Source organism: Oncorhynchus clarkii, chromosome 11 (assembly GCF_045791955.1).
Source record: "Oncorhynchus clarkii lewisi isolate Uvic-CL-2024 chromosome 11, UVic_Ocla_1.0, whole genome shotgun sequence".
NCBI classification, from domain to species: domain Eukaryota; kingdom Metazoa; phylum Chordata; class Actinopteri; order Salmoniformes; family Salmonidae; genus Oncorhynchus; species Oncorhynchus clarkii.
In genome coordinates this window covers 30,811,284-30,833,453 of record NC_092157.1, presented here as the reverse complement: position 1 = coordinate 30,833,453, position 22,170 = coordinate 30,811,284, and the positions used below count along the sequence as shown (strand labels likewise).

The 22,170-nt window shown below is 41.4% G+C and overlaps 1 protein-coding gene across 3 annotated transcripts in view; it reads left to right on the top strand.

Moving 5' to 3' along the window:
* The window catches only part of LOC139420430 (drosha ribonuclease III), a 138,043-nt gene that overhangs the window by 5,319 nt on the left and 110,554 nt on the right, over positions 1–22,170 (top strand). For 2 of the 3 annotated variants that reach the window (XM_071170555.1, XM_071170556.1), the window contains exons 5-15: positions 23–197; positions 734–906; positions 1,660–1,740; positions 1,886–1,972; positions 5,971–6,057; positions 7,449–7,520; positions 8,700–8,781; positions 12,309–12,383; positions 12,741–12,910; positions 13,283–13,407; positions 15,582–15,681. In XM_071170555.1, the coding sequence (XP_071026656.1) occupies positions 23–197; positions 734–906; positions 1,660–1,740; positions 1,886–1,972; positions 5,971–6,057; positions 7,449–7,520; positions 8,700–8,781; positions 12,309–12,383; positions 12,741–12,910; positions 13,283–13,407; positions 15,582–15,681 (1,227 nt within the window). The remainder of the gene's footprint in view (positions 1–22; positions 198–733; positions 907–1,659; positions 1,741–1,885; positions 1,973–5,970; positions 6,058–7,448; positions 7,521–8,699; positions 8,782–12,308; positions 12,384–12,740; positions 12,911–13,282; positions 13,408–15,581; positions 15,682–22,170) is intronic. The other variant, XM_071170557.1, reaches the window with a different exon arrangement.

The following is a 22,170-nucleotide window of genomic DNA, read 5'->3' as shown; positions in this document are numbered from 1 at the left end:
TGACCCTGTTTTGTTGCTGTAGGGTGATTCTACGGTGGTGGGGACCAGTAAGCTGAGGGACCTGTACGAACGCTTCGAGGAAGAGCTGGTCAAGAGACAGGAGCGTGCTCAGTCAGCCCGGCCCAAATGGGACCCCCCCAAGACCAAGCTAGATGAGGAGCCCGGTACTGTATTGATATCAGATAGTATCCCCAAAGGTATTTCAACTCTAACACTGGTTATGTAACGGTGGAATGTGAAAATGACAGTTGTGTCTTGTGTTGAATGAAGTAAAGAAATACTGTCAAACCTGCTTTATAAACTGTGTAGAACTTGCCATGTCTGAGATGGATTTAATGTGATTAGGAATGACTTCAGCCCTGTCCGACAACTAGGAGAGTTAAAAAGAGAGCGTGATTAGCTACAACATTTAGTGCACTAAGATTGACACAGTGTTCAGGCTTGTCAACCTGTTTTCAGTAGCAATTACTGTCTTTGCTGTGAGTTCAGACCTCTCGTATGTGGACTAGCCACCGACAGTGCAAAAAAGGAAGTGAAACCCTGTGCACAGCAGTGTGTCTACATATGTCCAGGTGTTGGTTTTTGCAGGAACAACTAGTATTAAAAAACAAATGTAAAAACCATACACCAGAGTAGACAGGTGACCAAAAGTCAGTGTTGTGGTGGTTGTGTTGAGACCTATCTCTGTGCACTAGCCACTGACAGTGTCCTGGTTGTTGTGTGTCTGTTCCAGAGGAGTGCCACAGTCACAGCAGCAGTGAGTCAGACTGCGAGTCTGACGGGGGAGGCAGTACCTGCTCCAGCAGCTCTGACTCTGACGTGTTTGACGTGATCGCTGAGATCAAGAGGAAGAAGGCCCATCCAGACCGTCTGCATGACGAGCTGTGGTACAACGACCCAGGACAGGTCAGAACCTCCTGCACTTGATTAATTGATTTAATGTCTAATTAATCGAGGAGATGTGATTACAAGATGTGACTACAAGATTGACCCTTGTAGGAAGAAACTAATCAGAAAATGTTCATTCAAAAAATCTAGTTTCATAGTGCAGGATGCCTTTCAGATCATAATGAATAGGGGTATACAGAGGGACCAGATCGTAGATCACCACTCCTACTCTGAGCATTATGAGTACAGGTTTTACTTAACATGGTCTATCACAGCCTGCTTCTCCAACTCTGGGCCTGAAGAGCTTGGGTTGTGCAGGGTTTCATTCAAGCCCTGCAGTACCACACCTGATTTAAATACATGCCTGGAATGAAAACCTGTACACCCAGTTGAAGAATCTTAGTCTAAAACAAATGTTAGTGATGGAAGAGACCATATTCCTCCAAAATACTTGTAATGGCATTTTATTTGAAACCTTTTTAAACAATGCCCATGACAGGGTAACTATGGTTTTAAATGATGTGGTGTTGGAAACAAACATTGCAGATGTACGAATGCACATCATTTAATCCTGTATCTGTTTATTGCAAACGTGTTTTATAATAAGTGTATTTTAAGTGATTAATTCTGTTTTGGTGACATCTTTTGCCTGCTGTCAAAATATCACCTCTTGTGTTTGTGTACTACACACATTCCACAACTCCCTCCAGCACCTGTTACGGTTTGGAGGAGTGTTCATAGTGGTTATGGCTGTCCTGTGTGTGTGTACAGATGAACGATGGGCCGTTGTGTAAGTGCAGTGCCAAGTCCAGACGCACAGGGATACGCCACAGCATCTACCCTGGAGAGGAGGTAAACACACACACACACACACACACACACACACACACAACCTACTCTCTTCTAAAATATCTTGCATTGATTCACACTAAAATACTAAAGGATAGATATTCTACTATTAAACATTAGTACAAAGACTCTCTCTCTCGCTCTACAGTCGGTGAAGGAATGTCGTCCGATGAACAACAACTCTGGGAAACTCTACCACTACAGAATCACTGTGTCTCCACCTACTAACTTCCTGGTATGAATACATCTGTCTCGCTCTCCATCTTGATCCCTCTCACAGTTCTGAGTTTTTTGTCCTGAACACATGACCTTACCTTGAGTTTGTAGTTTGTCCTGGTAAGGTGACGTAGTCGTGGAAAAAACGTTATGCCCTACAGTGGTTCCTCCTTTAAAAGTTGCGAGCTTACTTAGAGGTAATTGGTACTTAGAGGTAATTTGTGGTTTAGTACGGTACCCAGCGTCACCACTTCATTGCTCCAAACCAGCACAAGGGGGAGTTAGAGCACTGATTATGTTTTTGGGTTCTACTGTGTCTCTGACAATAAATGGGTGACATAAACCTAAATAGAAACTGATAATTGTGCACAACTTCAGTATTACTTACTAAAAATTGTTACACTAAGGTTTTTATTCTTTTATTTTGTTAGCAAAAATAATCCTCTTACTGTAGTACTGTAGGCCACTCCCGACCAGGCATGTTGTACAGCGCCTGAGTGGTGCAACGGTCTAAGACACTGCATAGCAATGCAAGTGTTGCTACAGATGCTGGTTCAATACCCGTGCGGTCTTTGACTGGGAGACCCATGAGATGACTGTAGGTTTTTGGTTTCTCTCCCGCTAAATAATTTTAAATAACAAACTGGCTTTATTTATAAATTAGTAACAATGTCTCACCCCATGTTCAAGAATGGCCTTTTTATTGCTTATTTTATGTTATTTGAAAACAAAATCATCTCCAAAATTTTTAAGGGGCATTGCACTAATAATGGCGGGAAACGTTCCTGCTGTTCTGTTCTTAGTGCCAGTTTGCACGTTCAAACTAAAACAATGTAACTAATAATGGCATCTTTATGCTTTCATTAATAAAATAATGATAAAAATACTCTTTCAAAATGCCATTGTTTTTTTTGTTATGGATCCATAACGAATTACTATGGGAATAAATATCAGTGAATTACAGAAATATTGGTACAAAGTTATCTAATGAAGGTAAACAAATTGTTTCTTACTGGAAAAAACTCTTTCAAACACACGTTCACGTTGTACAGCGCATTATGGCTATTAGCAGGGCTATGTTTTGGCCTTTATGGGCGGTGCACAATTGGCCCAGCGTTTCTCTCCCTCTAAAAACTGAAATAAATGTTTTGACTTTCACAAATATTATTTTGGCCTTTATTCAGATAGCAATCGCTCTTTTGTTTTTTTGAAAATGAAATAACCTCCAAAATATTATTATATATATATAGTGAAGTTGATGGCACAGTCATTTAGCCAGCGCCTACATAAAGCTGAGTGACTCGCTCATTCATGGCTTTGGATCAAAATAAGTACCAACATTTTTCTGATAGTCTTTAATAAAGAAATGTTTTGCTTATCCTGACCTGGACACGATATACAGTATTATAATAGCCCATTATGGGCAATTAGCAGGACAATGTACCTTTACCAACACCTCTCTGTATTTTGATAATTTGTGGATGGGTGCGTCGGAGTCGAAAACGCGTTGCTACAGATGCAGGTTCGATACCCGTGCCGGCCGCCAGACCCATCAGGTGGCTTTTGGTTTTCATTTAGAAACCTCCAATCTTCCATATGTAATTATTGGCGGAGAGTCACATCATATTTTTCGATCTACTGCAGGCCTACCGTAGACAACATGAGTCTCACTAGTGTTGAGTAATGTGCTGTTAAAAGTGGTGTTGGTCTTATCTATTTTAAGAGCATATTGAACTATTAGTTCAACTATTTTAGCACTGTTTTGCGCTGCTCTTAGACAAGCATGGGGACTGGTCTTGATAAATAAATGAGATATTATTATTTTTACCTAATCTCCATTTGGGTATTGGTTAGACTGGAATTAAATAATTAGGGTGCATAAAGGTTATGCTCTTAATGTAACCTTATTTAACTAGGCAAGTCAGTTAAGAACAAATTCATTTTTACAAGGATAGCCTACTCCTTCCTCCCGTCGGGGAATTGAACCCCCATCTCCCGCGTGCCCGCATGACATTGGGATTCTTTAGCTAAATAGCCCAGTGCTGTACAGCCGCCCGTCACGTTGTATGGCGCCATATTTTCCGTTCCATCCTAACGGAAACCCAGAGGGTTTTTCGTTTTTTTTGGAATAGAAACTCCATAATATTAATCAAATGAATTAAGCAAGTACCAATCAAAAGTTTGGACACATCTACTCATTCCAGTATTTTTCTTTATTTTCACTATTTTCTACATTGTAGAATAATAGTGAAGACAACACAACTATGAAATAATACATATGGAATCAGTTAAGAACAATTTATTATTTACAAGGACAGCCTACTCCTTCCTCGCGTTGGGGAATTGAACCCTGGTCTCCCGCGTGCCCGCATTCTCTAGTACAGCCATTATTGAAGGTACTTGACGTCACCGAGAAAATCTGTACATGGCCTGCTCTCCCTTATGTAAGGAATTAGGCACTTTCTCATGTTTACTACAGTATGTCTTGTAGGCTATGTTTACTTGTCAGACTGAACAGTAGCCTCATAAACCAATGCAGGTGGCTTATATCCTCTAAATACTTTATTATCCAAATGTAAAAGCATATACTGTTCAGTACTGTATTTCTTCATCAGCATCTTTGTGCTTTCGTTAATAAAATAGTTTATAAAAATACTCTTTCAAAATGCAGATGTTGATTTTGTTTATGGATCCATAACGAATGACTATGGGAATAAATATCACTGAATTACAGAAATATTGGAACAAAGTTGTCTAATGAAGTCATACAAGTTGTTGCTTACTGGAAAATACTTTTTCAACACACATGGTTATGTTCTACAGCATCATTATGGCTATTAGCAGGGCTATGTTTTGTCCTTTATAAAAATTGTTTTGGCCTTTTTTCAGATTACAATCGCTCACTGTCATTTTCTTTTTAAAGGAAATAATCTTCAAAATATAATTTTATTTATATATATATATGAACATTTTAGTTTCTCCATGTCTCAGAGCAGCGCGAAACGGTGCGGAAATAGACGTCCACAGTGGGAAGGCATATATATATAGCGTTTCGCGCTGCTCTGAGACATGGAGAAACTAAAATGTTCATGTATATTCTTAAGATATATGTGTTGACTGAGTATGAGCAGGTGATGTCTGCTAAATAATCAAGTTAGGTTTCTTCAGAAATAAACCATTTTAAATAACTGGCTTTATTTGCAAATTAGTGAGAATGTATCACCCCATGTTCAAGAAATGCCATTTTCTCGCTCACTCTAGGTTAAATCTCCAAAATAACATTACTTTTTAAACAAAACTATTATTATTAATTAATTTATGTTATAAATGCCCCTTATATTCTCACAGATCCTAACGGAAAATGCCCCTTAGATATTCATTTAGAATCTTCCAATCCTCTAAATGTAATTATTGGCAGAGAGCCACGTCATTGAAAAAAATATATGTAGATACACTGTAGGCCTACCATAGGTGAAATGAGTATTGGTTACACCACAATTAGGGTTTGGAAATGTTATCTCCCTCAGATATTAATTTAGAATCCTCCAATCCTCTTATACTGTAGCCTACTCCCAACCGTCACGTTGTTCAGCGGAATATTTTCCATTCCATCCTAACGTAAACCCAGAGGGTTTTGTTTTTCAAATTTCTCGGCATCGAAACACCATAATATTAATCAAATTAAGCTACATTTCTTAAGATCAATCCCATGTACTATGTTACTACAAATTTTTTTTTAAATTCTCTAGTAATGCCAATATGGGAGAATATCAAATGCTTCTCCAAGTTGCCCTCTGGTGGTCAAACTAGCGCTAACTGGCATTAATGTAAAAAATATCTGACAAATAAATAAAGTGCCACAGAATGCTGCAGCAGCCCACAAGGGGTGCTGGAGTATGACCAAACTTTTAAAGGAGGAACCACTGTAGCTGGACCCAAAAACCATGACCATAGATTTCTCTTAAAGTTACATCAGACACCTGACATCCTGACATTTTTGGTGTGTGTTGTTCCCAGACAGACAGGCCTACGGTTATCGAGTACGATGACCATGAGTACCTGTTCGAAGGCTTCTCCCTCTTCTCCCACATGCCTCTCACTAACGTAAGCACCATGCAATGATCCATCCTGCCATCATACCCTCTGCCCTCTTTGATCTTTCTCTCTTGATTACTATTTTAAATGTTTTTATTTAACCTTTATTTAACAAGGCCTGTTGTTTTAAAGTATATGCATAGCTCAACACACAGCTCTTCTGTTGCCTTTCCTTTCTCCCTCGTGTCCTCCGATGGGACAACCTGTGCCGCGTCAGCTGCCTGTGTGTCCTGCGTAATATGAATATTCTGTCCGTCCCTACAGGCAGGTTTATAAAGCAAAGCATCCATTAATAATTCAGAGCCAGCGGCCAGCTTAAAAAAAACCCAGCAACTTAAAATCTGCATTTCGCGTCGGTCCTCTCCTTTGTTCCAGAGTCAACCTCAGACAAAATTAGTCTGTTTCCCAAATGGCACCCTATGGACCCTGGTCAGGGTACCATTTGGGAAGCACTCTACGTTCCTTTTCGGCCACACTGCTGATGGCGACCTTGGGTTTTAAGTCCACTACCTCCCTCTCTACTTTTAAAGGCCCATCAGTAACTGTCAAATATAACAGCGGTTGGGACTTTAAAGGCCTCATACGTATCGACAGAGGATCCCTCTTTAGCAGAGGTTTTCAAAATTGAGGCGCGCCACCCCAGGGGGGCTTCAGAGAGTTTCAGGGGAGGCTTGAAAGGCAAGCCAAGTTGAACTGTATTAGGTTCTTTCATATAAATTTTTGTCCCAAAAGGATGGCAAATCGATGGCAGACAAGGCCTAGCTGAATAAGGCAGTGATTGAGAGAGTTGTGTGTTTGAATATGTGTGTGTTTGAATAATGATGCGAAATGCGCATATTCGGTCAATAATTCCAATTTGAAAAGAATTTGGCGAGAATTAAACCCAGATAACCACGGGATAATTTAAACAACCCCTTGAAAAACCTTTCATTACAGAGGATCTGGGGATTAGAGACTCCAGAACTTAGCGATATTAGCCCCTGCTAGTTAGCTAGAGGGGTGGGCACCACTGCATGATATACGGTGGGCCAGGTTAATCCTCCAAAATGGACTCCCGTTCAGACAACAAAGAGCATGTAACTGGGAGATTAAACACGGAAGAGCAGGCTTATCTCCTTAGAGATTGGAGTCACTTAATGTTCAAAAGCCGTGGGTAAAGAGATACCGCGTGTGGGTTGTTTGTGTTCGGCATGTGTGTGTTCTGTGTGTGTTTGGTGTCCAGTGTGTGCACATTACTGTTTGTGTTACTCTGTCAGTGTGTGTGATTTTGGGCCGCTGCTTATGGAGATGAGGTTTTAATGAGTTTTCTTGAAAAGCTGTAACCTCTGTCTAACATCATGGTAATGAGTGTTCCTCTACTCTCTTCTCCCCCCTCCCCCTCTTCTCTTTCATCATCCCAGATTCCATTGTGCAGAGTGATTCGTTTCAACATAGATTACACCATTCACTTTATTGAAGAGATGACACCAGAGGTCAGTAAAGCCCCTCTTTCTCTCTCCCCTCTCAGTTCAAAGGGCTTTATTGGTATGGGAAACATATATGTTTGCCAAAGCAAGTGAAATGGATAATAAACAAAAGTGAACTAAATAATAAATAAATTCACATTAAACATTACACTCTTAAAAGTTCCAAATGAATAGAGACATTTCAAATGTCATATGGCTATGTACAATATTGTAACGATGTGCAAATAGTTAGAGGTGGAAAAAGGACTCCATTGCCCTACTTGAGTAAAAGTAAAGATACCTTAATAGAAAATGACTAAAGTAAAAGTGAAGGTATCCCAGTAAAATACTACTTGAGTAAAAGTATCTGGTTTTAATGTACTTAAGTACAGTGGTGGGAAAAAGTAATCAGCTCTCATACTTAAATAAAAGTAAATGCTGAAATTCCTTATATTAAGCAAACATGACGGCACGATTTCATTTATTATTGTTATTTTTTATTTATTTTTGACAGCCAGGGGCACACTCCAACACTCAGACATAATTTACAAACTAAGCATTTGTGTTTAGTGAGTCTGCCAGATCAGAGGCAGTAGGGATGACTAGGGATGTTCTCTCAAACATTTTCCTGTACTGCTAAACTTTCAGATTGTAACTAGTACTTTTGAGTGTCAGGGAAAATGTATGGATTAAAAAGTCCATTATTTTCTTTAAGAATGTAGCAAAGTAAAAGTTGTCAAAAATATAAATAGTAAAGTACAGATTCCCCCCCCAAAAAACTTAAGTAGTACTTCTATTGTATTTTTACTTAGGTACTTTACACCACTGGTTTAAAGTACAACAGTTTTTCACTGTCTACCGTTTTCTTGTGGCAACAGATCACAAAATAGTATCAACATTTGATTTGTTTTCAAATTGTTTGGGGTCTCTCGCAATTGCTTTCTCCTCGGTAATTGGAGTTAAAAGGCTGTTGTTCTTCTGGTTAGCCCCCCCCCCCCCCCGCAGTCTTCTCACCCAAGGCCGTAAAGAAGTAGAGGTTGTTTTTAACCTACACCAGCTGAATGGCCTGATAAGGAGAACTAGATTTGGCTATCAGGTTATATATATATATATATATATATATATATATATATATATATATATATATATATATATATATATATGAGAGAGATAAATAACCCTTTGTTTCCCTATTTCCATGTTCAGAACTACTGTGTGAAAGGACTGGAGCTGTTCTCTTCCTACCTATTCCAGGATATACTGGAGCTCTATGACTGGAACCTCACAGGTGAACAACACACCATACTACCCACTAGCTCCTACCCATTACCTCCTATCCCCCAGCCCCTATACCTAGGCACTAGGGGAAAGGCACCTGTACTCCCTGTTCACCCATGACCGCTTGGCCGCGCACTTCTCCAACTCAATCATTGTTTGCCACGGCCTCAATGTTTGCCCGCTACCGCCTGTTTCCGCATTCTAGTACAGGTGCATCAAATCTGGGACCAAGAGTCCATCAGACTGTTAAATAGTGTGTGTGTGTGTGTGTGTGTGTGTGTGTGTGTGTGTGTATATATATATATATATATATATACATACATACATACATACATACATCAAGGCTCATCTGAAATCACTACTGCTGTACACACTTTCCTATTCATATACTGTCCATTCTGTTGATACACACACATATATACATACATACTGACCAAAAATAGAAGGCAGCTTATGGTAGAGAGAGGAACATTCAATTATCTGGCAACACCTCTGGTGGATGTTCCTGCAGTCCTCAACTGGTAGCTTCATTAAATAGTACCCGCAAAACACCAGTCTCAATGTCAACAGTGAAGAGGTGAATCCGGGATGCTGGTTTTCTGGGCAGAGTTGCAAAGAAATAAGCCATATCTCAGACTGTCCAATAAAAAGAAAAGATTAAGATGGGCAAAATAAAAGGCCAGCATCCCGGAGTCGCCTCTTGACTGTTGACGTTGAGACTGGTGTTTTGCGGGTACTATTTAATGAAGCTGCCAGTTGAGGATTTGTGAGGCATCTGTTTCTCAAACTAGACACTCTAATGTACTTGTCCCCTTGCTCAGTTGTGCACCGGGGCCTCCAACTCTTTCTATTCTGGTTAGAGCCAGTTAGCATTGTTCTGTGAAGGGGAGTAGTTGCACAGCGTTGTACCAGATCTTTAGTTTCTTGACATTTTCTCACAAGGAATAGTCTTCATTTCTCAGAACAAGAATAGACTGACGAGTTCTTAGTCTGAGATAGTTCTTTGTTTCTGACCATTTTGAGCCTGTAATCGAACCCACAAATGCTGATTGCTCCAGATACTCAACTAGTCTAAAGAAGGCCAGTTTTATTGCTTTTTTAATCAGAACAACATTGTTCAGCTTTGCTAACATAATTGCAAAAGGGTTTTCTAATGATCAGTTAGCCTTTTTAAAATTATTCACTTGGATTAGCTAACACAATGTGCCATTGGAACACAGGAGTGATGGTTGCTGATAATGGGACTCTGTACGCCTATGTAGATATTCCATAAAAAATCTGCCGTTTCCTGCTACAATAGTCATTTACAACATTAACAATGTCTACACTGTATTTCTGATCAAATTAATGCTATTTTAATGCACAGAAAATGTGCTTTTCTTTCAAAGACAAGGACATTTCTAAGTGACCCCAAACTTTTGAACGGTAGTGTGTATATATTGTTTCCAGAGGCAGTTTGGAACTTGGTAGTGTGTATTGCAACCGAGGACAGGTGATTTTAAACGCATTTCAGCACTCGGCGATCCCGTCCTGTGCGCTTGTGTGGCATACCACTTTGCGGCTCAGCCATGGTTGCTCCTAGACATTTCCACTTTACAAATACAGCACTTACAATTGACCGGGGAAGATCTAGCAGGGCAGAAATTTGACAAACAGACTTTTTGGAAAGGTGGCAATCCTATGTTGGTGCCACGTTAAGTCACTAATCTCTTCAGTATGGCCATTCTACTGCCATCGTTTGTCCTATGGAGATTGCATGGCTGTGTGCTCGATTTTATACACCTGTCAGCAATGGGTGTGGCTGAAATAGTCAAAGGGTGGTGTCCATGTACTTTTGTGTATATATACACTACTCATCAAAAGTTTTAGAACACCTACTCATTGAAGAGTTTTTCTTTATTTTTACTATTTTCTACATTGTAGAATAATAGTGAAGAGATCAAAACTATGAAATAGCACATGGAATCATGTAGTAACCAAAAAAAGTGTTCAACAAACATTTGAGTTTCTTCGAAAAGCCACCCTTTGCCTTGATGACTCTTGGCATTTTCTCAACCAGCAGCATACCACCCTGCATACCACTGCTGGCTTGCTTCTGAAGCTAAACAGGGTTGGTCCTGGTCAGTTCCTGGATGGGAGACCAGATGCTGCTGGAAGTGGTGTTGGAGGGCCAGTAGGAGGCACTCTTTCCTCTGGTCTAAAAAAAATATCCTAATACCTAATACCCTGTGTAGGGTGCTGTCTTTCGGATGTCCTGACTCTCTGAGGTCATTAAAGATCCTATGGCACTTATCGTAAGAGTAGGGGTGTTAACCCCGGTGTCCTGGCAAAATTCACAATTTGGCCCTCAAACCATCATGGTCACCTAATAATCCCCAGTTTACAATTGGCTCATTAATCCCCCTCCTCTCCCCTGTAACTATTCCCCAGGTCGTTGCTGCAAATGAGAACGTGTTCTCAGTCAACTTAACTGGTCAAATAATGGAAAAATAAACCAGCTTCATGAGGTAGTCTACTGGAATGCATTTCAATTGCCTTATTTTTGAGTTATTTTGTGAAATTTATTTCCTCAATGCATTTGAGCCAATCAGTTGTGTTTTGACAAGGTAGGGGGGTTAAACAGAAGGTAGCACTATTTGGTAAAAGACCAAGTTCATATTATGGCAAGGACAGCTCAAATAAGCAAAGAGAAACTACAGTGCATCATTACTTTAAGACATGAAGGTCAGTCAATAAGGAACATTTCAGTCGCAAAAACCATCAAGCGATATGATGAAACTGGCTCCTATGAGGACCGCCACAGGAAAGGAAGACCCAGAGTTACCTCTGCTGCAGAGGATAAGTTTATTAGAGTTACCAGCCCTGGCAATGACCCAACACACCTCCAGGCTGTGTGAGGGCTATTTGACCAAGAAGGAGAGTGATGGAGTGCTGCATCAGATGACCTGGCCTCCACAATCCCCCGACCTCAACCCAATTGAGATGGTTTGTGATAAGTCAGACCGCAGAGTGGAGGAAAAGCAGCCAACAAGTGCTCAGCATATGTGGGAACTCCTTTAAGACTGTTGGAAAAGCATTCCAGGTGAAGCTGGTTGAGAGAATGCCAAGAGTGTGCAAAGCTGTCATCGAGGCAAAGGGTGGCTACTTTGAAGAATCTAAAATATATTTTGAGTTGTTTAACACTGTTTTGGTTACTACATGATTCCATATGTGTTCTTTCATAGTTTTAATGTCTTTACTAAAATTCTACAATGTTGAAAATAGTAAAAATAAAGAAAAAACCTTCTTCTAAAACTTTTGACCGGTAGTGTATATTCCGGACTCTGACACTGCTTGTTTTGTATATATTTCTTTATTTCAATTTTGGGGATTTGTGTGTATTGTTAGGTGTACTGTTGGAGCTTGAAACATAATCATTTCGATGCACCTGCGATAACATCTGCAAAATGTGTATACGACCAAATAAAATTAGATTTCTAGACTAAAGGTGTAAACGGTTCATCTTATTTTCAGTATCTTTATTGTTTCCCCACGCAGGTCCAGAGTGGGACAACCAATCTCCTGGATGTCAGAAGTTCCACTTCATGCCTCGCTTTGTCCGCTTCTTACCTGGTGAGACTGTCCCTTCTTCAGAAATCTCTCTCTCTCTCTCTGCTGGAGAATGTTGGTACTGCATGCTGTTTGTACTTTGTGTGCATGAGTGTGTGTGTGTGTGTGTGTACACATGAGTTGTCCTCTTAATGCGTTGAGATTCAGATCTATGGATTTTCCGTGTATCTGTCCATGCGAACATTTTGTAAATGGAGATCAATCAGTTTTGCATGAGTGTCTAGACCTGATTGCGTATTTGACCGTATGTGTGTGTGTGTCTTGTATGTTCTCTGTGTTTCTGTCTGTCGGTCTTGTTTCTTTGTGTGTATGTGTTTATCTGTGTATCTCATGATCTCTGTGTTTGTCCCTCCCTGTCAGACGGTGGTAAGGAGGTGCTCTCCATGCACCAGGTTCTCCTCTACCTCCTGCGGAGCTCCAAGCCTCTGGTCCCTGAGGAGGAGATAGCTGACATGCTGCAGTGGGAGGAACTGAAGTGGCAGAAGTACGCAGAGGAGTGCAAGGGCATGATCGTCACCAACCCTGGCATGGTGAGAGAGGATAAGAGCACTTTCATGGACTGTATTCAAAATGGCACCCTATTCCATAAAGTGCAACAGGATCCATAGGGTGTGTGCCTGTGATTGATAGAGTGCTAGATTGGCAGGGTTTGCACTTTTGAGTGCACATTTCCATGAATTCACATGCTCTTTTTGTAACATAACACAACAATGTACTTACCAAAGTCTGATAGGATCTGAGTCTGTGTGTCAAGCGTCTCCGAGTAGGAGTGCTGGTGTAGGATCAGTTTAGCTTTTTAGACCATAATAAATACGATTTGTATAGACAGATCCTAGATCATTACTCTGAGACACTTTATCCATATGTTCCCTGGTCTCATAGTCTTTGTGTTGTTGTTTCAGAAGCCTAGCTCTGTGCGTATTGACCAGCTGGACAGAGAGCAGTTCAATCCAGAGGTCATCACCTTCCCCATCATCGTCCACTTCGGGATCCGGCCCGCCCAGCTCAGCTACGCTGGAGACCCCCAGTAAGATCCTCCCTGTAACCCACAAACCCCAACCCCACCCCCTCACCATCCAGAATCTCTTCCCACCACCTATTGCCCAGCTCCGCTACGCCAGAGGCCCCCTCCCCGTAACTCGCCAACCACCCAGGACCTATACTACACTCCCCCCTGCCTCTGATCCTCCCCGCCCACAAACACTACTGTATACTCCCCCTCCCTCAAGACACACTCCTTTCCCTCCCTTCTCCCCCGTTCCCCACACTGCTTATTCAAAGCATCTCTCACAGGACGGTTGATGGTGGCACTCTTCTGTGTTGAGAGGGGGAATGTCGGAGAGCGAGTGGGAGAGAAAGATTGGCGTGACATTTTCAAATGCGTTGTCACGGGGTCCTAAGGTTCCACCGGGCGCTGTCGTCGTGGGAACGGCACGGTTTGTCTCGTGAATAGTAATGACACACACACACACACAGAGAGGAGTAGAGGGAATACTGTACTGTGCCTGTGCATAATTACCAAAAGCTTACTGTATATTAAATTATCCTCTGCTATCGTCTCCGAAGTGTAGAGAAAGCAACAATAACAACCAAAACAAAGCGCCAATCACAAGTGAAACTCTTCGACTAGTTTCTCTTTTTTGTCTGTGTCTCTTATCTGTGTCCTGTGACAGGGTTCCTGTCAGATACTTTAAGAAGATTAGGGCCCCATCCCAAATGGCACCCTATTCACTTTATAGTGCACTACTTTTGACTTGAGCCCTGGTCAAAAGTAGTGCACTATGAAGGGAATAGATGCCGATGATAAGGGATAGAAGGCTTTATAGGTAAACAGGAGAGATCTTCTCATTATGAATCCCTGCCAGTATTGTGTATCTGCTCAGGTCTGTGTCATTTGAGTGATGTTAGTCACCTTTTCATAATGTTAGGGATGTCCGACCTTCAGTCTGTCTCTGTGCTCTCTTGCTGTGGTCATACACGTGCGCACACTCCCCTCAAACCTCGAAGCCGCAGACGACAAATTTATGGGCGGATGGGGACATCATTAACGACAGTTGGCTTTAATTGCATTGATGGCAATGCCACAGAGAGGAGAGTGAGTGGGGGAGAGAGGAAAAGAGAGGACACGGCTGCATATCTTAAGCTGTCCCTTCCTGTTTCCTTGCCTTAGGAAATAATGTTTTGGGTCGTTCTAACCACAGTATCTCTATGGAGGGACTGATAGAGGGAGTGAAAGAGGAGTTAGAAGCAGAAGGTGGGGAACGAGTGTAAACGAGAGAGCGACGGCAGGCATGCAGCATATGTTAATGAAAGAGTTTGTGGCAGACACACACCAGCCTGTGGCACCCTGAGAGCACAGAATGGATCTTCTGAAAGGTCATGTGAGCGGGTTGGGGAGGGAGGCCTCCCAGGCTGCAGCTTCACCCTGCCCTCCTCTTCTCTGCCGTGGCCCCCGGCTGCCGACCGTACAAACACACGCCGTTAGGCCGGTGGTGAGCCGGTAATCACGTCGGTAAAGCCGACTCTGCCTCAGTCTCCCTCTGCACCGTTCACTAATGAAGTCGCCGTATTAAAACTCCCTAATTATAATTCCCGTCATCTCCAGTCCTCTCTACTGCATGTTTCTCTCTCTCTCTCTCTCCCTGTCCAGCCGGCCGCTACTCATATAATTGAATAATTTCGGCTATAAATGAGGAAAGAGCCTTAATGGAGAGAAGCGGTCAGAGATGGGCAGTCACAGTTCGTCTCCCTCAGTCTCGTTACTAGAGTCAGTCCATCTGAGGAGGTTTTTCAATGGTCCATCATTATCACCTATCCCACAACAGTGTCCTTTTCAAAAGCAAACTAAGACCAAAACCTAATATAATAGATTGTTATTGTGGCATGTGGAGAGACTTGCCACACACACACACATGTAACTGCTGCACTTTACAGAAGAGTGAACAGTGAGTGTCTTACAACCAGCGCTTATAAACTGTTTTATCTGTAATGCCTGGGTGGGTGAAAGTGGCCTCACCGGCCTCTCTGGTCTGAAACAGGAGGCTTACAGAAGAGCCATCCCAGTCCACAACACACACACACACAGAGCAGACTAATGGAGTAATGTCTGGAGGCTACTGTTAAATTATGTTTAATAATGGTCGGTGCTGTTGAAATATTGATGTGTTGTTCTGAGCCTCAGCTTGACTTCTGCCCCCCCAGGTACCAGAAGCTGTGGAAGAGCTATGTGAAACTACGCCACCTGCTGGCTAACAGCCCCAAGGTCAAGCAGATAGACAAGCAGAAGCTAACACAGAGGGAGGTGGGTACCACGCACTACAGTACATCTCCCTGGCCTCATTATATTTAAGTATGACTCATGCCAGCTTCATGCAATTGTAATTTCACAGGAGCGTGAGGCTGAAACGTGTGCTAGTGTAATTACTAGAACCATCTAACACCAGATTGTAACCGTGTGCTGAGGTCCTGATCTCTTGATGCCCCATTCACTGTATGGGTCCCAAATGGCAAACCTATTCCCTAAATAGTGCATGACTTTTGACCAGAGCCATATGGGCCCTGGGGATATCTAGTGTAGAGGTCGACCGATTAATCGGAATGGCCGATTAATTAGGGCCGATTTCAAGTTTTCATAACAATCGGTAATCAGCATTTTTGGACACCGATCATGGCCGATTGCATTGCACTCCACGAAGAGACTGCATGGCAGGCTGTTATGTGAGTGCAGCAAGGAGCCAAGGTAAGGTGCTAGCTAGCATTAAACATATCTTATAAAAAACAATCAATCTTAACACAATCACTAGTTAACTACACATGGTTGATGATATTACTAGTTTATCTAGCTTGTCCTGCGTTGAATATAATCGATGCGGTGCCTGTTAATTTATCATAATCATAATTTGAGCCAGGCGGCCGCCTGGCTCGTTGCGAACTGTGTGAAGACCATTTGACACTTTGCCAAACGGGGGATGATTTAACAAAAGCGCATTTGCGAAAAAAGCATAAGCGTTGCACGAATGTACCCAACCATAAACATCAATGCCTTTCTTAAAATCAATACACAGTAGTATATATTTTTAAACCTGCATATTTAGTTAAAATAAATTCATGTTAGCAGGCAATATTAAACTAGGAGAATTGTGTCACTTCTCTTGCGTTCATTTCACGCAGAGTCAGGGTATATGCAACAGTTTGGACTGCATGGCTTTTTGCGAACTAATTAGCCAGAATTTTACGAAATTATGACACAACATTGAAGGTTGTGCAATTCCATTTAGAGTTATGGATGCAACCCATTAGATAAAATACGGAACGGTTCCATATTTCCCTGAAAGAATAAACATTTAATTTTCTATATGATAGTGTCCGGATTTGACCATATTAATGACCTAAGGCATCATATTTCTGTGTGTTATTATGTAATAATTAAGTCTATGATTTGATATTTGATAGAGCAGTCTGACTGAGCGGGGGTAGGCAGCAGCAGGCTCGTAAGCATTCATTCAAACAGCACTTTTGTGCGTTTGCCAGCAGCTCTTCGCAATGCTTCAAGCATTGCGCTGTTTATGACTTCAAGCCTATCAACTCCCGAGATTAGATTGGTGTAACCGATGTGAAACGGCTAACTAGTTAGCGGGGTGCGCGCTAATAGCGTTTCAAATGTCACTCACTCTGAGACTTGAAGTGGTTGTTCCCCTTGCTCTGCAAGGGCCGCCGATTTTGTGGAGCAATGGGTAATGCTGCTTCAAGGGTGGCTGTTGTAGATGTGTTCCTGGTTCGAGCCAGGAAGAGGCGAGGAGAGGGACGAAAGCTATATGGTTACACTGGCAATACTAAAGTGCCTATAAGAACATCCAATAGTTAAAGGTATATGAAATACAAATGGTATAGAGAGAAATAGTCCTATAATTCCTATAATAACCTCAACCTAAAACTTCTTACCTGGGAATATTGAAGACTCATGTTAAAAGGAACCACCAGCTTTCATATTTTTTTTTTTTAAATCGGCCGATTTATCGGTATCGGCTTTTTTTGGTCCTCCAATAATCGGTATCGGCGTTGAAAAATCATAATCGGTCGACCTCTAATCTAGTGCTCTGTGGAGGGAATAGGTTGCCATTAAGGCTGCAACCACTGTCTATAGCTTCGTTTCATCTACAGTATATGTCATTTGTCTCTGCTTGCTCCTATTGCCTTTGTTGAGCTGTGTGTTATTTTCTAAAGTAGCTGCTGTCGAGGCTGGTGAAGCTCCAGCTCAGACTGTGTGTCTGTGTGTGTGTCTGTGTCTTAAGCGCACAGTCAATGAATCCTGTTTTCAAGGTAGCACTGGCTAGGTGCTCCGGCAGCGTCGCTTACAGTTACTGATATTCCCACTGTCAACCTATAGAGCAATTAGTTCACCACACACATACACCAGGCCATCCCATCTCCAAGGGTCCGCTATTTCAGCGAGTCTTCACCCACCCATGACAATACAGCAACACTTCTATTATCCCCAACCCCCTGGGAACTTCATTAGGGGTGTGAGTGTCTGTGAGTGTTCGTGTATCACTTGTTCATCCACAGTTCTGGTACACGTTCATCTGTTTTTTTGTGCTGAATAGTGAAAAATGAACGCTGCGACCAAACCAGAGCCCTTAAATTGGGGAAAGAAGCTTTTCATCTCAACAGAGAAGTTGGTTGGTGCTCTAGATGGGTGACTGCCTGTATGGTCCTTTCTCACTGTAATGTATGCATCCCAAAGGGCGCCCTATTTCCTACATGGTGCACTTCTCTTGACCAGAGACCCCAATTGCACCCTTTTCCCTATGAAGTGCACTACTTTTGACCATAGCCATATGCATTACACTACACGGGGAATAGGGTGCCCTAGGAGCCCTGTTCAAAAGTAGTGCACTATATAAGAAATAGGTGACTTTGGGATGCACTGCAGGGTCAGTACTGCTGTGTTGGGGCCTCTTGCCCCAGAGAGAATCCCTGAGGGTGCCTCTGTCTGCCCCTAGAGACAGACGTGTTGCACCCCAGTTGGAGGATCCAGGGCCCCTGGCCAGCCGCTTTGATATGCTTTAAACGTAGCTGCCTGTCAACGCACACACACACACACACACACACACACACACACACTATTATTGTTATTTTAATACCTATTTTCTGTCTATTTTTAAGTAATGTGGCCCAAATCAACAACTTCTATTGGAATTTGAAAGTATTTTCAAATCGTTTCCTATAAATAGCCTAGTATTTGAAAGTGTTTTCAAATTCTAATTTAAAATAACAGGCAGCTATGGGACGGCAGGTAGCCTAGTAGTTACAGCGTTGGGCCAGTAACCGAAAGGTTGCTGGATCGAATCCCCGAGCTGACAAGGTAAAAATATGTTGTTCTGCCCCTGAACAAGGCAGTTCCTAGGCCGTCATTGTAAATAAGAATTTAAAGGTTAAATAAAATTAAAAATTAAAAAAATTAATGGGCTAAATAAAGGTAAAAAAATACAAATACAAAATTGTAGTGTATTTGTGTCCATGTATTTGTTGGGTCCATGTATTTGAGTATTTTCAAATACTTTCGAAGTGTATTTAACTACAGGTCTTTTCAAATAAAAAATATCTAAATAATTACTTCCATGTCCTTATAATGTAATTAAAATATCCTAAATAGTATTGGAATCCAGGGGGGTACTAAGCACCCCTTTAGGTTATTTATTAAAATATAGAATTTGGCCTTTACTACTACATAGAAACCCATTGAATAACACATTCATTAATGGCAAAAAAGACAGTCGAAAAGTAAGTCATAAGAAAAAAGGTTAGAAGGTGTCTGTCCTATATCTTGGAGATGTAAGAAAGCTCAGTAAATATTTTTGTTTTTGACACGGCGAACACCAACATGTTCCTGAGAGCCTCCCCTTTCCATAGAGTGGTTATAATCAATTGTAGGCCTAACAGTTTGTATACTGCAGACGTTCTTGTGAGAAGACCGATTTTGGGGATGTCTCATGGTCTGACACACCACTGTAGCTCGGCCACTTTCCACCGCAGGTACGGGAGGCCGCCATGGGTGGATGCGGTGAATTGAGACGAAACCTGATTTCTCTAGTTCAAACTGACATATTTTGATGGGCATTTTTTTTATTATGTTACTTAGGTTGACGCACCGGTGCGTCAGTGGACTCTTAAGGGTTAACTAGGTATCCAATTCAAACCTATCTTTTACCCACAATGCCATACAAATGCCATACAAAGTTGATTATTAACTTGTTTGAATGATTCATTTAATTAATTTAAACAATTATTTTTGACGACACAAAATATTCACTTCGTCGTTGTATTCGTAGAGATTCTTTTCAATCGGAGTGAATCGAATTGTGTGAATCCAAATAATAATTTGTGAAACATTGATTTGAGGAAAAAATAATAGATGAGGTCATTTCAATTATGTGGCTTCAAAACTTAGGTATCTACGATAAATATGACTCACAATTCTCTTGCTACATTCACCCTAGTTAGATAACCTATGGCAGCAACACGTTTGTCTAACTAGCTCGAGTCCAGAAAGTGAATTGGGATATTTATAATCAATGCAAAATGTAATTAAAATTATGGAATTAAGTTGGCTAAAGGAGAAGGTGCTACAAGGATCAGAGACTTTTGTTTCATATGAATGTAGTTGTAGACAAGGGCAGGAAGCTCAGAAAAAGGGTCTTAGCCTTGCTACTTTGGCAAGCTAGCTACGATTTGATGCCGTTAAGACGGGCACTTCCAGATGGTACGATAGATAACTTATGGCAGTAACAAGTTTGTCTAACTAGTGAGTCGTTTTGGCTACTTTCTCGCTCTCCCTCTGTGCCGCACACACGCCGGCTCCTCTCTTGCCCCTCCTCCACCCTTCTGCTAAAACAAGCAGACGCGATTTGTGTAAATGATTCCATTGACGTAAAACATGTATTTCGACTATCCAGATATCCGAAAAAAATGTTATAAGATTCTTTGAATAATGAAATCATTTCAAATACTCATTCACTGACAGATACTCTATCCCGTTGTCCACTGATGGATGGCAGTGTGTGTGACCGTGTTCCCTTTGATTTGCAGGTCAAAGTGGGATGGTATTTCTTATTTTTGTTGTTCTTTCCTTGCCGTCGACAGAAAATCCTGCCATTTCCATTTGACTGTATCATGGGTACCTTTGGCACTGTGACAGAGATCCAAGTAACTGCAAAAATAAAGGGAACACTTGAGTAGATGAGGGATACAAAGTATATTAAAATTATGTGCTTCTACGCAGGTGTGGTTCCTGAGTTAATTAAGCCATTAAGGTATGAAAATGGCCCGTTGCCCATTATTTTGCTGCCTTGGCAAGATCACAGCGACTTTGAAAGAGGGGTCTCAAAGGGGGTTTAAAGGGTCTGTCCCCAGATCTCAACCCAATTGAACAGTTATGGGAGATTCTGGAGCAGCACCTGAGACGGCGCATGTTTGTCTTCATGCATCATCACCAAAACGCCAAATGACGGATTCTCTTCCAGGCTACACTTTTAGAATCTGTTCCAAGGTGTAATGAAGCTTTTCTGGCTCGTGGTGGCCCAATGCCCTATTAAGACACTTTATGTTGGTGTTTCCTTTATTTTGGCAGCTACCTGTACCATCCGTCCCCATTTTGACGATGGCCCATGGGAAAGGGGGATACCTAGTCAGTTGTCCAACTGAAATGTGTCTTCCGCATTTAACCTGCCTTAATCGACATCCACGTCTTCGGCGCCAGGTGAACAGTGGGTTAACTGCCTTGCTCAGGGGCAGAATTACGTATTTTTACCTTGTCAGCTCGGGGATTCGATCCAACAACCTTCCGGTTACTGGCCCAACGGTACCACCAGAGAAGACCGATGTGCTGATACACATGTTCCCAGTCCTATTTCTGATTCGTAGACATACTTTCTCAGCCCAGACCATGGCCCGTATCCACAAAGAATCTCAGGAAAGGTCCTAGGAATCCTGTTAAAATCTGTTTTAAGACAAAAAAAACTCCCAGAGTAGGTTTTAGGATGATAAGACACTGTCCAAGTTCTGAGCCAGGAGTCAAATCAACTCAAATGTTTCTCGGCTGGTTATCACGACAGTTTGAGGTACCGCAAAGGAAAGATAGTGATGACGCTCATTGACATTGTTGCAAGTGATGGGGAATAACTAATCGCAATGAGTCACCAGATGTGAGCTCTATAATATGTGAACTAAACATACAAATGAAGAAACTGTTTAAAATGTATGATTTAAAAAAAAAATACTTTAATACATGTAATTTTGTCCTTGAATTATTAATTTTTTTAAATACTGTAGAATTCCATTCATTCCTATAGCGGACTGCTCCTACTGGGGAGTGCCAATAAAGCCTCTCAATGGTCAGTACATAGCATCAGCATTCCAGAGTTTATATACATTATTGGTTTTAAAGGTATGTCATTTTCGTCGAACACAATCAAAGTTGGCATAAGCCCAAGATTCCTTTAATTGCCCAACTTAATTTTTTATTTAATTATTTAAAAAAAAATAATGTGGTGCTCCAAAGGGATAACTTTAAATGAAACCACTAGACAAATAAATAAACACATTGTTTTGTATTATTTAATTACCTACATCATGTTAAGTATTTAGGCATATCGTGAAATTGGACTCGTGAAATCATTGTGTAAAGCGCGAGAGATACATGTCGGTCTAGATTATTTTTGGACCGCTCATATAGAAATATCAAAACATTCTTTTAACAACTCCAAAGCAATTGTATGTGTGTGCAGCAACC